The following is a 15474-nucleotide window of genomic DNA, read 5'->3' as shown; positions in this document are numbered from 1 at the left end:
CTTGTGGAAGTTAAGGGTGAAATACAGTAGAATGATGTTCAGCAAATACATCAGTGGATTTCAGACAGCTTTCAGGACATTGGTACATCTTAGAAAAATCCATCATTAACATTTGACTTAGTGTAATAGGTGGCTATTCCAAAGAGTAACCAAAGACTGGATGCAAAAAAAAAAAAAAAACCCAAATCAATTCAACTTCAGGACAATAACTGTGTGTATTATTTTCCATTAAACTATAAACATCCTTATAGGATAGCAAATCCGTAAGAGGTAGATGGGTGGACCACCTTAGCCAGCCTAAGCCAGGAAAATTCCAACTTGCTTGCTCTCCATTTGTAATGCATTTGGCAAAGACACTCAAAGATGAGTTTTGGGGAAAGCTTTTTCTGTCACTGTGTATGGCAAAATAGCCGCTACTGTTAACTTCAATTTATTACTCGCTGCATTACTTTATGGCCTCGGAGTCTTGGAAGAGAATCTCATTAAGAATCTCGCAGAATGCACATGGGACAAAGGAAGACCTAGATCTAAAGAGCTTATAGTTCAGCTCCTTTAAGAGAAAGACCTTAACTAAGTAAATGCAAAAGGAGAGAGAAAAAAAGAAAAAAAAAAAAAGAGAGAAGATATCTAACTATAGCCAAAATTTTTCAACCAAGGGGCCTAAAACCCAGAGCTTAAATCCAGATTTAGTCACAAAAATGATGTATCTAAAGGTGCCAGAAATATGAGTTCATACTGAACGCCTCATAAGCTGACTTAAAAACTCACGAATGCAAACAAAATCAGACTCACAGCCAAGAATACAGACTGACGCTCAGACTCTATTCTTAACAGGTCTTCGGCCTTTCCTCCACCTACCTAAGGCATATATTAAAGCTAAGCGTTGGCCTAGATTTCAACCTAAGTTCCATCAGTTTTACGAATTTACACCCGAGTCTCTACATCACTGCACAGGAGGTGCTGATGACTTCCTTCTTTAATCATCAGTGCTAGTCCTCTGTGTATATATGTTTGCACATACACGTTGGGGGGTTGGAGGGAGAAGGGATGAATCTCCAGCGTCGAAAAATCAGCTGAATGCTGCACTCCCACACTGAGTTTGGCATATGAAAATCATAGGCTTTTCACAACCCTCAGTTATATTATTCATGCAGAATGCACTCAGCTTTCTATTGTTCCTGCTCTCATTGTTTATAAATGAGTCTTTGCTTCATCTGGGGATGGAAGTTCCTTTAAGTTTCCCTTAGTAAAAGTACTTGTGTAATGAGGTGCGGTGCTAGCGCTCAGAGGGTTAAAGAAGTTTCTGGAAATGTTTGTCCTTCTTGAAAGAAAAAAAATTCTTTTTGTTGAAGGAAAAATTAAGAACCAGACCGACTTGATTTGTCTTGGCCAATCTGATAGACGGGTTCCTAACTGTTTCTTAAATGTTTCAGAAAATAATTAAGTTATTCATTTTGTTCTCTATTACTGCAACATTTGTGGAGGAAATAGAATTTTTGCTTTTACACCTCACTTAAACATTTCCAGCACTGTCATATCAAAAAGAATGACCTCAAGACATGGTCTTCAAATGTTGTGCATAGTGTAAATACTATTTCTCATGACAGGACATGAATTGAACTAGAAACTGCTAGTCCCTTCATTGTTATGGCCAATAGAGCTGCAGAAAAAACACATAACCTCTTTGTCTAGCAATATTGCGAATTTCATGATTTAGCTTGTTCAACAGTTCAGGCTGTCATCATTAATCCCAGTGATTGTGCAAGATTCTGATGCATTCCCCAGCTTAGAGTTTTTTCAATCCAATTTAAGTTAATAAACAGTGGACTGAATTGCAGAAGAAAAAAGTAAGTTAATCACTTGGCAACTTAATCGCTTTTGGCTTCAGAGAACATCCTTCTGTTTTGGGTCTAATATCACAGCATTTTAAAGGTAGGTGGAACTACCACATCTTTTACTCAACTGTTTCTGGTACACTTTCTTTTTTTAGTGTTCAACGGACTTATTTTATGCTCCTAAAAAAGCTGAGATATTGCAGATCCAAAGGGGACTGTCACCTGACATACAGAAAACGAAAAACTGGAGTGAAATCCATCCAGCCATCCATATTTTGGAGTGAAAAGGAACTTCTGTTTTGATCTAAGGACTCAAGACACGTGACAGGTTGCCAGCTAATGGAAACACACTTACATTTAACTAATATTAAGCAAAGAAACAATTCCATCTCTCTCAAAAACCACCTCCTGCCCACTGGCAAGTATCAGTGGATTTTATGAAATTGATGGGTTTTATCTTTTTAATATCATCTACTAACATATTAGCTCCTAACAAAAGTTTAATGAAACCACCCCCAAGAGCAGTATCTTTAGGCCAACAGTCTACATCTTCTGTGTGTTCTCCTAACACTCTGGATTGCCTTCATTCACCCTCTCCTCTCCTCACCTACTTTTCTCCCTCTGGCCAGATTCTGATTTTTATCACACCAGTGCAAACTCCGTGTAACTCCAATGAACTCCAGGGAAATAGATGTCTGGATTTAGGCCTGCCTAGCAAGCAGAAAATGTAAAATAAGCTGAATAGTATTTAGTTTGTTCATAAAAGGCTTTTTTTCCCCCCCTTTAATTTATGAGGAAAAAAAATAATGGTCTACATTCTATTGTTCACATGCATCTTCAGTAGTACCACATTCCTCAACAGACCCTACTGAAAGGAGCTACTCACAGACTTTTTCACTCAAAACATACAAGCAGAAGAACTTGGTCTGCAATTAGTAATGGAGAGAACAAAAAGTATTTCTTTCCACAAAGATAAGCACTATAGGTCATTTGAAGGAGTGACAGTAGTGTAGTATTTCAACTGGGTTTAAAACAACTGTTATTTTTTTCATATATTTGCAGCTTAAGTGCCAAGGTTTTGTCTGAGAAGAAAGAAAAAAAAAAAAGATAGCAAACATTCCTCTCACTGCTATATTCCAATTAGTTTTAGAGGAGCGAAAGACCATAGATTAAAACAACCCCCTGTAACAGTGACGAGTAAATAACCTACGAATCTGGGAACTCGCCTCTGTGTGTGTGCGCAATGAGGACTGGCGCCGAGTGGGACACGTACAAGGGAAAAGAAGAGCCTTGAAAAAAAGCTTTGGTTGTTTTTAATTTAAATCCATGCCTATTCAAAACAGTCATATCTGAATTTCTAAGAGCAAGCAAAATCACTATGCATTTACCATACTAAATGCCTTTCTCATCAACTAACAAAACAGAACAGATACAAATGAACCAATCAGGGATTTGGAGTGAGCTATCAGTGTTAGAAAAGCTACTCTGCACATTCCAGTTGAGTCACCACAGAGAAGTAGGGAAGGGGGAAAAAAAAAAAAAAGGAAAAAAAAAAAAAAGGAGGGGGGGAAATAAATTACTGTGTGCAACTCCATCTGCAAACTGCTTCTCCCGCACTGGTATGTAATAAAATGTGTTGCTAAGATACAAGCTGCTAAAGAAGTTCATTAAAGGACACTTTAAACAAAGCTGCCAGACTCTTTTCCCTTTAAAGACTGCTTATTTGGTTCTGTCCCTTGTGTTTATAATTAGATCCTCTATATGAGAGATTGTGCTCCATTCAAGCCCACTCAGCAAAGAATGTTAATAAAATAACGTAAATAAGGCACTGGCTTAGGTTGTATATATTTATGGGCTATGGAGCTGTTGATAGAAATACATCTGGATTCCACTTGTATTTTTAAACGCAAAAGAAAGCTTTGCCAAGTAGCTTCTCCCCAAGCTGAAGAGCGGAAACGTCATCTTCTGCACCCAGCACTCTAACCTAACTTTTAGAAAATACTTTCAGGCAAAGAAAACTGGCTTCTTGCCTAAAGTTTGGAGTTTCTGAGACGCCTCTCATGTAAGCTTTTATGTGCAAGCCTTTGTTATCTACGCTGAAATAAAGGCCAAGATTGTTTATGTCCTCCACTTGGCACTCTTTTGGTTTTTTTCCATCTGTATATGAGTTCCTGGACGTGTGTTAACGGTTTGCCTAATTTCCTTGATCTTAATACATTAATGACACGAGGAAGCCTATTTCGTCACATTTTACTGCCAGGAAAGATATGTTATCAAAGAGGTCTTTATCCAACCTTACACAAAATACTTTTATTCTCCCTAGTAACATGTTCATGGTAGGTGCGTTTTGGCTTTTGTTTTGGTTGAAGGGAAAAGAATGGGAAGGAGTACTTTACATTCATTGACTGTGGTGAAATTATACCAGAAGAAATAATTTCAGCATTTATCTGTTCGGCACTTAATAACACACGAGATGCATAAATCACAGATGAGAGTTAGTATCAGTGATTATATAGGAAATGTTACTTGTCACTTTGTAACCTGCATCTCATATTAAATTCTGTATCACAGTCCCCAGTATGTATATATTTTTAATTACATTTTCAGGCTCATTTACATGCGCATATTGGCTTTCTGCCTGAATGATATCAAAGAGAAAGACCTTATGCTCACACCCAACCACACACACACACACACACACACACAGAAGCACATTTATACACAGAGACTCTCAAGTCTGTACATTTCTGAGAATGGAAGCTTCTCTCCTCTTTCTCATTCTTAGAAAAGCTTCAGCTCACCAATAAATCTTTAGGCAATCTCAGCTGATTCAAAGCGCTTTAGAAAAACGGAAAATTACAGAAAATGCAGGTTAATCTCTGCTGCATGTCAAAAGTATCAATAATTCTCACTTGACTCGTGTTAATCAAAATGTAATATACATTTTCACTTTCTGTAACCTTGCAGGATTTGTCATTGATAGCTGCGTTTGCGCAGAAGGGCTATTCCATTCCTCCTCTCTGGGTAAGAGGCAAGCTACATCACCAAGTACCAACATGGTCAAGTTAAATCAATGTGGAAAGGAAAACCACCTATACACTATATAGATTTACCTTCTGCCCCAAGACCGATCGTATGCTTCTCCTGATTAAATGCAAGCAATCAGACAAACTTTCAGGTGAACACACTCTTCCTGCCACAGCCTCAACGCCCAGGCTCTTGGGACTAAATTCTGACTCTGAAAATAAGATCGCCTCTCAGAAACTCAAGCCACCACCAGCCATCACACCTACAGAGTTCTCAGATGCTTATTGTTTTGATTTTACTGCAGCTGCACTTAAGGCCAGTTCTCTGGTTTACTTTCACTCAGTCAAAAGGGTCGTTTTGCAGTTGAAACTCGGGCACATATTTAACTCGCGTATTTAACTCTTCCATGGCTTAAAACAGTAAAACACATCCTCCTATCTTTATCTCTGTATATTAACCAGAAGGGTCTGCCTGTATATGTGCAAAAAAGCCCTGTGGTACATATTAGATTTCAGTAGATGCTTACTATTGGCAGTTGCAGGTTGTAGCTAGAACTAAGCCGCATCAGCAATTTCATATGACACTCTGGAAATTGCTACTACATAACAATAAGTAGCTGATTCAAAAAAAAAGGAGGAGGGGGGAAGAATGTTTAAGGAAGTACATTTTGGCGTCAGAAGAACATTTTCAAATCACAATGTAATACCACCTTAAGTTAAAAAACAAAACAAAACAAAACCACCAAAAAACCAAACCATACATTTAAATACATGCATATAAGGGAAGTGTGTTTAAGGTGATTCAACAACGAGGACTGGATAGACCAAATATGAGTCTGGTAGGTTGAAATAACTGTCTACTTTAATGGCAGAAAGACAAATTTGCATTTCAATTAGTCCAATTCTTTTTTTGTTCTTTCTTTGTTCTTATCTTAAACTTGCAGCCCATTTTTGTACTTCCCTTACCTCCAACTACTCTGCCTGTACAAATTGCCCTCTTTGACATCATGGCCACACATACACCATTTACCACGGCCTTGTCTTATTGATTTGCAAACTTCTACCCTTTAACTCTATTGATTAGAAATTGTGTTGATGCTTCAGATTTTGTTTTGGGGGGAGGAGGGGAGAGGGAGGTATCATTTTATAATCAAGTACAAAAATACTGCATATTTTATCTTTGATCACACAGAGAAAGGCATAGAGGGAAAAGTTAAAAGTAACTCCGCATTAACGTGCCTTTATACGCCTTCATGCTTTCAACTTGAAAATCAAATCTGGAATGAGATGAAAAGGAATTTTCTGTACTTGAACATACCAGAAGTGTTTAGAGTGATGCAGTATCCCATTGGAAATGTGATTTAGAATCATAGAGTCATTTAATATCACCATTCAAAATCCCTTCTCTAGCATCACGCTACGGAAAGGAACCATTTAGAGACGTATTCCTCTTTCCTGTCACAAGCAGAATGAGCCTGTGGATCAGGTCCTGAAACAAGGTGAACTGGTATTCATGTGACACACTGTTCTGGATGAGCTGAACACATGGAAAGAGCCAGTGGAGAATCTCTTCCATTAAACCACAGCTCTAGACAAAAGCTCCTGCAGAAAAACTGCTTTTAATTGTCCAAGCATCTACTAAAAAAAAAAAACCAACCCAAAGCCCAAATTCAAACTCCAAGACCTAGACTTCCTATATAGAACTAAAGTTTCTTTGAAAGGGTCTCCCTGCCAAAGTATCATGTACATCTGAACAAATACCTGTTTGCTGCAAGTAAAAATTAGATATTTTACAATGTGTAACAGGTAGCAAGTACCGCTAGTGTAAAACCAGAAGTGAAATAAAAAGGTATTGTTGGTATAATTCCTTTTTCTGAATAGACAAAGGCATTGTAAGGAAAAAATTGCTAAATCACAGGGATAATCATCATAGCCAGCTCCTCTAATGAGGCATCATGGGATTACTGGAGTTATTATAAGAGTCATCTTATTGAAGAAATTCAAAGTTAATTGAAATCAATTGTACTGTTCTGACAGCAGGTGTTTTAAGTGGCTAAAATATCAAAGTGAACTCTTTAAAATGGTTAGAATGAATGTAACGTTCACTTTTCAACTCTTAGCCCTGCCAAGTGATATACTGTACAAGTACAGAAAAGTGTACAGGCAAAGAAAAACGCTGGAACGAAATAGCATTTCACATGCCAGTCAAGCAGCTACCAAACAAAAGGTGGTTCTAACCCCCTCCAGTACAAAAATTTTCATTACGGATGTGCAATTTCCATGAATCTTATAAGGGCAACCTAATGGAAGGCAGCAAGCCACAAGTACACACATTTCCATTGTGTTTCACCTCTATGAAAATATCCTTTATTACCCTTTTTCCCCCAACAGGAACAGGGCATCTCAATATGGTACTACAGAAAGCACAAACAGAATGCCAGGACTGCCATTATGCAAACTACATTCCCAAGTTTCTCTTCCAAGGAGCTGAAGGTAAATTCTTTTCTAGTTTTGTCACTTTTTCTACAGATGGCAAAGAAATCAATAAATTACTAGCTGATTATAGAAAGGGGGGGGAAAAAGAGGGGGTGTGGAACTGAAGCTTTCTGAATTACACTCCAGAACTAATATTTACTTTGATCCAATAAATTCATTTGATTCTGCAGTTGTTCAGGTTTCCCAGCAAAGTCAGCAAGACCTCAATGTGTAGAAGAACTGCAAAGCCAAGCCCATGTTTAATACCTGTTATCTTTGCGTTTAAAAACTCCACATATCAATTGAAGAGTTTAATATTTCAACTGGGAACTCATCACCCTGTTTCCCTAAACTTCAGACAGGGCTCATTAAGGACCTTCGAACCACATTCTGCCAGGATGAACAGGTATGGATGGAACTTTTGCCACAACAAACGGGAGTGCTGTGTACACCTCAGCACAGAGTTAGACATTATGTTCAACTTGATTTGGAAATGCCTTTCAGGTTTTACCTCAGTTTTCAACGAAGCTTATAACCCTTATTTTACTTCAACAATTTTGAAAGTACCCAGCCGTATGAAATACTGAGCTTTGGCAAATGTCAATAATTTCCCCTTTAACATGTGTAAACAATGCTGCCATTTCCAGGCACAGCGCAGCATGAGTTTCAACAAACCAAAAAAACCCACTTCCTCTTTTTCCCCAAAACAAAGATACAACATCAGTAAAACCAGACATCTTGAGCTAAATCGTTCCCAACAACTTGCGTAAGAACTGTACTTAAATTTTAAGGAGCCTAACGCTTTCCACAAACGGGCTTTGTTGGTGATCACCACAGGCAAAATACAGTCAGCGATTTAATTTCAGATACACTACCCAAAAATACAAACCCGCAGTAACACAGGCTGGGAGAGTCTGCCTGAAACTAATGTTGATTTTCTGCATAGATAGTAAATTATGGTAAAGAAATGAGGCAGCGCACAAGTGAATGGCACATACATAATGTCTCTCAGGAAGACGTATTTTTATTACTGCGCTCCAGGACAGGCTGCCTGAATTCAGAGTTCATCGCAGTTGAAAATATAGTAGCCCACACGTGCTCACTGTTAATTCTTAAGACCCAGCTTACCACCTAATACTTATGGCAGTTAACAAGTGACTTCCGACTGGAGGTTAAAGGTTTCTTTATTTGTTTATCTCGATCTATTAATTAATAAGAGACAACTTTCTAAAATTAAAAGACTCTTAATGACTCTTTAAGGACATAAAGAAAGCAAGAGACATGCAGCAGAGCACCTCTGGTGTGCTTTTAAGGCCAGTGCTGGCTCTTATGATAGCTCTTTTATTTACATATAAATGCTTGTTGCTTGACAATTTAGATAAAAATGTTACCGCTGCTCTGCATGTGCTGTAGATTGAAGGTGTAAAACCACTGGACCAACTAATGGAGTCTTCACACATCATATCTTGTTAAAGAAGAGGTAACCCACTCTCAAATGCTATTACAATTCATCAAAACTATAGTGCACAAAAGATACACTTCTAACAAAAGTCTAACTTTTGTCTTTCTGAGCTGGATGCCAAATTAAGTATTGATTGAAGCTGAGCCATTTCAATAATGAAAATGATGGCTCTACAGTACTTATTTGAAAACACTGAGAAAATATTAAATCTACATTTAATTCCCTATTTCTCTAAACCACCAGCATAAAAGAAACATTGATAACTGTCCAGGGATCCTTAATTAGGTTGCAACTTAAAATCTAACTATGCATAAAAGTCTTGTTTATACACCTACCTCGTGCACCAAAAGTTGAGTTTGTCATTCAGTTCTTATTGTCTCTATTTGTAACTTTCAAGAAAAGGAAATGCTGCTACAAATGTCAATGGCTACAATGGAAAACTGATGAATGTTGTACTGAAAGGCAACGCTCACTCCTGCTATATTTCTAACAGATGTGGATGATGCGATCATCCATTCATTTTACTATCTGTTTCATCATCCACATGTGCAGTTTAATTGAAATGCAATTTTAGCATCTTTTGTATTCAGTGCATGCACAATCAAAGCTATACATTATTGAATTATGAATTAGTTGTGCCTAAACAAATCTTTGGGAGGGCAAGGAGGGAAGGAATGTAAATACATATGTAAAAATAACCTCCCTACTTTCACTGCCTGCTTAAGTTTACAGCAGTGTTTTTGTTATAGCCACAAATGCGAGAGCTTGAAAACAGTGAATGGCTCCAACGTTAGCTTATCTATTGTCTCAGTAACCTTCAGTGCACCTTCTTCACAGCCTCAAGGCCCAGAAGTTCATTTATATGCCATTACCTAAGGCACAGCCACTAATTATAGCAAGTCTGCAAAGTTACATGATGGTTTTGTGACTTGGTCAAAGGCTAAGACCTCCAAACTCATTTCACTTGTGACCCAAGAAAGATTTCAGTTTAGACCTCCAGAGGTGGCAGTCTGGAGCAAGAGGACACCACATCATCGGCTAGTCCCTTATTTATAAGTTCTTGTTGCACAGGATGTTGAAATCTGCAAAACAAATCTAGGTTTCTACCTAAAAACAGTACGTTTCCTGCTAGGCCAAATTTTCTGTTTACAGAAATTTAGTATTATAATAACTTCATAGTTTATAGATTTATTTATAAGATTCTGAGAAGGGCAAGTCATAAATATACGACGATTGTTTACCAGTTAGTTTGGATTATGCATAAATATGTTGCGCAAGCTTAGCAAAAAACCCTTTTTCACGGAGCTGAATCAGAACATCCAAACTGTATCTTCAAATGTGTCTCTCTGCCTTATCTAAATTCCAACATGACACATAATAAATAACTTCTCATTTACTATCATCATAAAAATTTAAACAGCCTTGAAATAGTTGCTACAATACAGGGGGAAATGATCAAATGTATGTTCTAAATACCCACTTAGAACAGTAAAAGTATTTCCATATTGAAGAAAGAACACATAAAGATGCATTGTTGCAGTAAAGGCTGTTACCTTGTTTAAAAAAATAAAAAAAAAAATCTTCTCCTCAGTATAGTACTATTAGAGTCAACAACTTGCTGTTTTACACTGCAAAAAAGGACTAACAGCCCTTAGCTATCATGTAGTGTCAGATTTGCTTTAAAAAAGAAAGTATCTGATTTGATTCTATACAGTGATTAAACATCTTTGTGCTCTGCTGAGTAGGGTATTCTATCCCCTCCCCCCTCCAAAAATGGCATCAAAGCAATCAAAATGGTAATGTTCAGCATGAATGGGGCCCCATCCCCCACCTTCAAACTCTGCAGACTTTTCTCCATGTTAGAAGAAACCAACACCCCTTCCTCACAAAATGGAAGCTTCCACTACCAAATTGAGAGTGCTGACAAATTCTGATTACAATAAACTGGGAGGAAAAGGGTGGCGGATAATCACCATCACCTATGGGCACAGATTGCATATGCACGGATCACTTTCCAACTTCAACCACAACTCCAGCAAAACAAAAACAAAAGCAGAACAATTTTTTTTAAAAAATAAATTAATTAATTAATAAGGGGGGGGGGGTGGAGGGGCAAGGGGGGGGGAAGGGTGGAATAATCGCACACGTGCCCCCTTCCCCTCTCCCCTGGAGGTCCCTCGCCGGGAGGGAGGCGGCGGCTTTGGGGCTGTCAGCCCGGCGCCCCGCAGGCGCTGTCCCCGGCCCTGGTGCTGAAAGGGCTGCTGCATTCCGAAGGAACCGAGCTGCCTCCCGCCGCCGGCGGGGCCGGGAGCCGAGGGACGGGGAGGGGGAGCTCAGCACCGCCACGCCGCCCCCCCACCCCCCCCACACCCTCCCCCCTCGGGGAGGTGGAGGAGGAGAAGGAGGGGGTGGGGTGAGGGGGTGGGGTGGGGGAAGGCATGAGGGCCAGGGGAGTGGAGAAGGAAAGTTCACCCCTGGGGGGGAGGGTGCTCAAGCCAGCAGATCTCCCGTTGGCTTTGTCAACTGCCCTTCCCGCACTGGAAGTCCTGAAAGTGGGGCCCGGTGGGGAGGGGAGGAAAGCGGAGGGGTGGGGGGTGCGGATAGTTGGGTGAGTGTGAGTGCGAGTGGGCGGGCGTGAGTGTGCGCCCGGCGGCGCCCGCTGTCCGCGGTGCTGAACGCCCGCCGCCCCCGCCGCGCCCCGCAACTTTCCTCCCGGGGGTGGGGGGGGCGGAGGGCGGTGAGCGGGTCACGGGCGGAGCAGCGGGCCCGGGGGTCACTCGGCACAAAAAGAGAGAGATGAGAAAGTTTGGGAAGGGCAAGGGGGGGAGCGAGAGGGGGGGGGAGGGAGGGAGGGAGAAGGAGGAAGGATGGTTTCTGGTTTGTTTTGTTCCCCTCCTCCCGTTTTTTTTCTTGTAGGGATTTTTTTGGGGGGGTTATTTCCTTCCTCCCCCCATCCCCCCACCTCCCGGCAGCTAAAACAGGTTAATCTGTTTTTATTCGTATTTTTGGAAGGGGGGGGGGGGGGGGGGGGAAGTGAAAGTGCCTAAGTGAACTCGAATCAAAAGCTAACACGTCAGATCAGACCAAGGGAAGAGAAAGGCAAGTGGGGAGAAAAGAAAAGAAAGGGGGGAAAAAAAAAAAAAGAAAGAGGAAGAAAAGAAATAAAGTGATCAATAAAAATCAGTTTTGTAATCAAACGCAGAAATGGCTCCGAACTGGGCTCCAGCCTCCTCCCTCCCAACTCTTGCTCTGCACATTACACGGAAGTGCACAAAGTAGCCCAAGACAGGAGAATTTTCCATATTCCTAAAACATGTCGACCAACTCAAAATGGACGCCTCTTTTTTTTTTTTTTTTTTTTACGCTTTAACTACTGCTTATCTTTTTACAACTAGCACTAAAATCATTCTTCCCCCCCAGCAAGACATCCGAGAATCCGACCTCATTTTGAAAACATGCATTTTCTTACTTTACGCCTAGGAAAATGGATGTTATATTCTCTGCTGTCGGTATTTTTCAGCTAACGCAGACACTTTTCGGATGTTTAGAAAGTGCATTGTAAAAACAAGAAGAAAAAAACCAAACACAACTGAATCGATCCGTTCCTTACTTGTTTCTCATTAAGAGCTGCTATTCTTGATTGCCTTTCATGGATTTGTTTCTTAAGATCCCCGTTCTGCAAAAACGGCAATAAGATGCATATTAAAGGCAAAGTGTTAAACTAACCCCTGTAAATGAATAAACTTGCGATCTAGAAATTGTTCAAAGGCAAAACCGTTCCACCGAAGCCGTACGAAAGCATGCACACACAAAACACCCTCCTTAGTAAGAAAGCTCAGTGCAGACTACAAAATGAGATCTCTTACTGATAAAGTTTCTCATCCTGCTGTCCCAGCACAACTGCGCTTATTACAGCAGGGATAAAATACTGAAGAAGAGGAGTAAAAAAAAGGATCTGCATTTACCTGTGGATCTTGCTTCATCTGTGCAACTAGTTTCTATAAAAAAAAAAAAAAGCACCCCCAAAAAAAAGGAGGAATTAGAAACTGTTTCAAGTTTAATGGATTTTTTTAAATGTATGTATGTGTGTGGACGGGGGAGGGAGGGGGGTAAGGAACAAAGAGGCAAGTAAACACTGCGAGTCAGTTTCAAGCAAAGCTCATAAATATTCAAGTCTCGTCCTAATCTCTCCAACACACACACACACACTCACTCGCACACACTCGCTCACACTCACGCACACACACACACTCACTCTCTCACACAAGCACCGACCGCAAACGTTAACTCCGCATCCCCACAACACACATACACAGAGTCACACACACACACACACACACAAAAACCCACCAAAAAAACTCAGCCAAACAAGCCGCAAAACTACTTTGGCGAAGTGCTCGCCATTGCCGCGGGGGGCCGGGGGGGAGCCGGGGGAGGGGGGGGTGGCCCCCTCCGCGGCCCCGGCCTCTCCCCCCACCACCCCGGCCCCGGCCGCGGCCCCGGCCCCGCTTCTCCCCCCACCCTCCCGCCCGCCTCCCCTGATCGATAGACCCTGCGACAAGAAGCAAAGGCTACTTGATAAGCATGCAACACTGGCTCCCTTCCGATCCTCCTCTCCCTCTAAAAAGCACCGGGGATAGAAGAGCATTTTTTTATTTGCTTATTATTTTATTGTTTTTTTACCTGATGACATTGGATTTCCACTTTTAACGCCTCTTGCAAGCTGTGTAGCTCCATCCCTGCAACTTGCCAGGCACTTTTCCTGCCACTTTCAGATCCGAATGAAGTTTTTTTTTTGTTTGTTTGTTTGGTTTGGTTTTTGGTTTGGTTTTGTTTGGCTTGCTTTTTTTTCTTTCTCTCTCTCTCTCTCTTCTCTCTCCCTTTCTTTTCTCTTTTTTTTTCTTTTTTTGGCTCTTTTTTTTTTTTTTGCTTTGCTTTTTTTCTTCCCCCCACCCCCCCTCCTCTCTCTCTCTCTCTCTCTCTCTCTCTCGCTTTTTGCAACTGACCCGCCAGGCAGCCACCCCTCCCTTCACGGAAGAAAAAAAGATAATTAAAAAAAAAAAATTTTAAAAAAAAAAGAATTTAAAAAAAATAAGGAAAGAAAGGCCAGGAAAAAAAAATTAAAAAGAAAAAGAAAGAAAAAGGAATGGCAGTAACGACAACAATAATAATATATATATAAAAAAAAGCGACAACAACAATCGAAAGAAACAACTACTCAGTCTGCAAAGCAAGTTCTTTGCTGGGGACACAGACTCATCACTCACTTTCCGCCAAAGTAGGGGGGGCCCCTCCCCCCGCCGCCCCCGCCCGCGCGCCCCCCGGCCCCCCCCTCCCCCGCCGCCCCCGCTCCGCCCCGCAGCCGTTCCGCCGCCTCCCGCCGCCCCGCCGCCCCCGCCAATGGGGACGGCAAGGGCTGGAAACGGGAGGGACTATATTTCCTCGGAGTGCGCGCCTTGATTTCACTTTGCCTGGGGAAAAAGTTGTGCCTCGGCTGTCAATGCTAATTCGGCGGTGCCCGGATGGAGCGGGAGGGGGGGGGTATGGGGAGGAGGGGGGGGGCGGGCGGCGGGGAGGGTTGGGGAGGAGCAGGGGTGGCTGGAGTGAAGGCTTGCGGGCCGCGCATGCGCGCTGCTCCCGCCGCCGCCGCCGCGGTGGGCGAGAGAACAACAAAGTGCCGGCGCGCGCGCGCGTTCCCCGGCGCGAGGGCCCGCGGAGGGAGGGCGGAGGCATGGGGCGGGGCGAGGGCGGGCTCGCACCTCCTCCTCTCCCCCCCCTTCCCCCGCCCCCAGCTCCCCAGCCCGAGGCCGCCGCCGAGGAAGGGGCTGTGCGGCGGGGGGGGGAGTCGCGACGTTCCTCTTCGGTCCCGCGGGCGGCCGCTGGGGGCTACCTCGGGGCGGGGGGACGCACCCCCCACCCTAATCTAGCAAGAGACGCGTCCCAGTCACTGCGGAGGGGGAAGTTTGTTCCTGCTCTGTGTGTGTGTACCCCCCCCCCCCCCCCGTGCACCCCTATCCTGTTCCTCCCCGCGCCCGCTTCTCCCAGGGCTGGAGCTTCGCTCCTTCCCCGCCGTGGCACGGGAGTCGCTCCCAGCCGGGGCAGCCGGCCGTACCTTTCCTCGCCCCGTCCCGCCACAGGCCGCTGGCGCCTCCAGCTGCCGGGAGCGGGTCTGCCCGCCGGCGTGCGGCCGGCCGGTGGGCTCTGAGGGAGCCGGGCCCGGCCCCGGGCGGCTGCGAGGCGCTGCCCCGCCGAGGGACCCACCCCCACCCTCCCAAAAAAAAACTTCCCTCAACAGTCCAGGCTCCTGCCGCCGTGCCGGTAGCGCGGGGGAACCCGGCCGGGGCGTGCGGCGACTGGCACTGAGGGCAGGTAGGTGCTGGCTCTGCCACGAAGCAGGGTGCCAGCGCCCGGCGACAGGCAGCCTGCCGTCACAGCGGGTTGCTCGCCCTCTGCCAGCGCCTCACACCGAAATCGTGTCCCGCTTACCCCACCTTCAACCACCCGCTCCTACATCTTGTCCCGCTCACCCTTCAACTGTCTGCTCCAGGCCAGGAGAAGTGGCTGCACGCTGGGGTGGTGCCAAGCCCACACCCCAAAACGTGATGCCAAGCCCAAGACTCGTTCAAAACCAAAGTATTTTCGGGGGAGCTGAAGTCTTTTGGGTGGGCGAGTTGTT

The 15474-nt window shown here is 43.4% G+C and overlaps 1 protein-coding gene across 4 annotated transcripts in view; it reads right to left on the bottom strand.

Moving 5' to 3' along the window:
• Positions 1-13735, bottom strand: part of PHF21B (PHD finger protein 21B) — a gene marked incomplete at its 3' end in the record, with an annotated part of 166162 nt that extends 152427 nt beyond the window's left edge. For 2 of the 4 annotated variants that reach the window (XM_084263996.1, XM_084263998.1), the window contains exons 1-3: positions 13482-13735; positions 12764-12796; positions 12409-12474 (exon numbers count right to left, since the gene is read on the bottom strand). In XM_084263996.1, coding sequence (XP_084120122.1) covers positions 12409-12474; positions 12764-12796; positions 13482-13535 — 153 coding nt within the window. In that variant the 5' untranslated portion in view covers positions 13536-13735. The remainder of the gene's footprint in view (positions 1-12408; positions 12475-12763; positions 12797-13481) is intronic. The other 2 variants (XM_084263997.1, XM_084263999.1) reach the window with 1 other exon arrangement.
• Between the last annotated feature and the right edge of the window lie 1739 nt (positions 13736-15474).

The sequence above is a fragment of the Gallinula chloropus genome (genome assembly GCF_964237585.1).
Source record: "Gallinula chloropus genome assembly, chromosome: 1".
In the NCBI taxonomy this organism is placed as follows: domain Eukaryota; kingdom Metazoa; phylum Chordata; class Aves; order Gruiformes; family Rallidae; genus Gallinula; species Gallinula chloropus.
The sequence above is the reverse complement of the archived record's forward strand: the minus strand, read 5'-3'. Positions and strand labels throughout refer to the sequence as shown.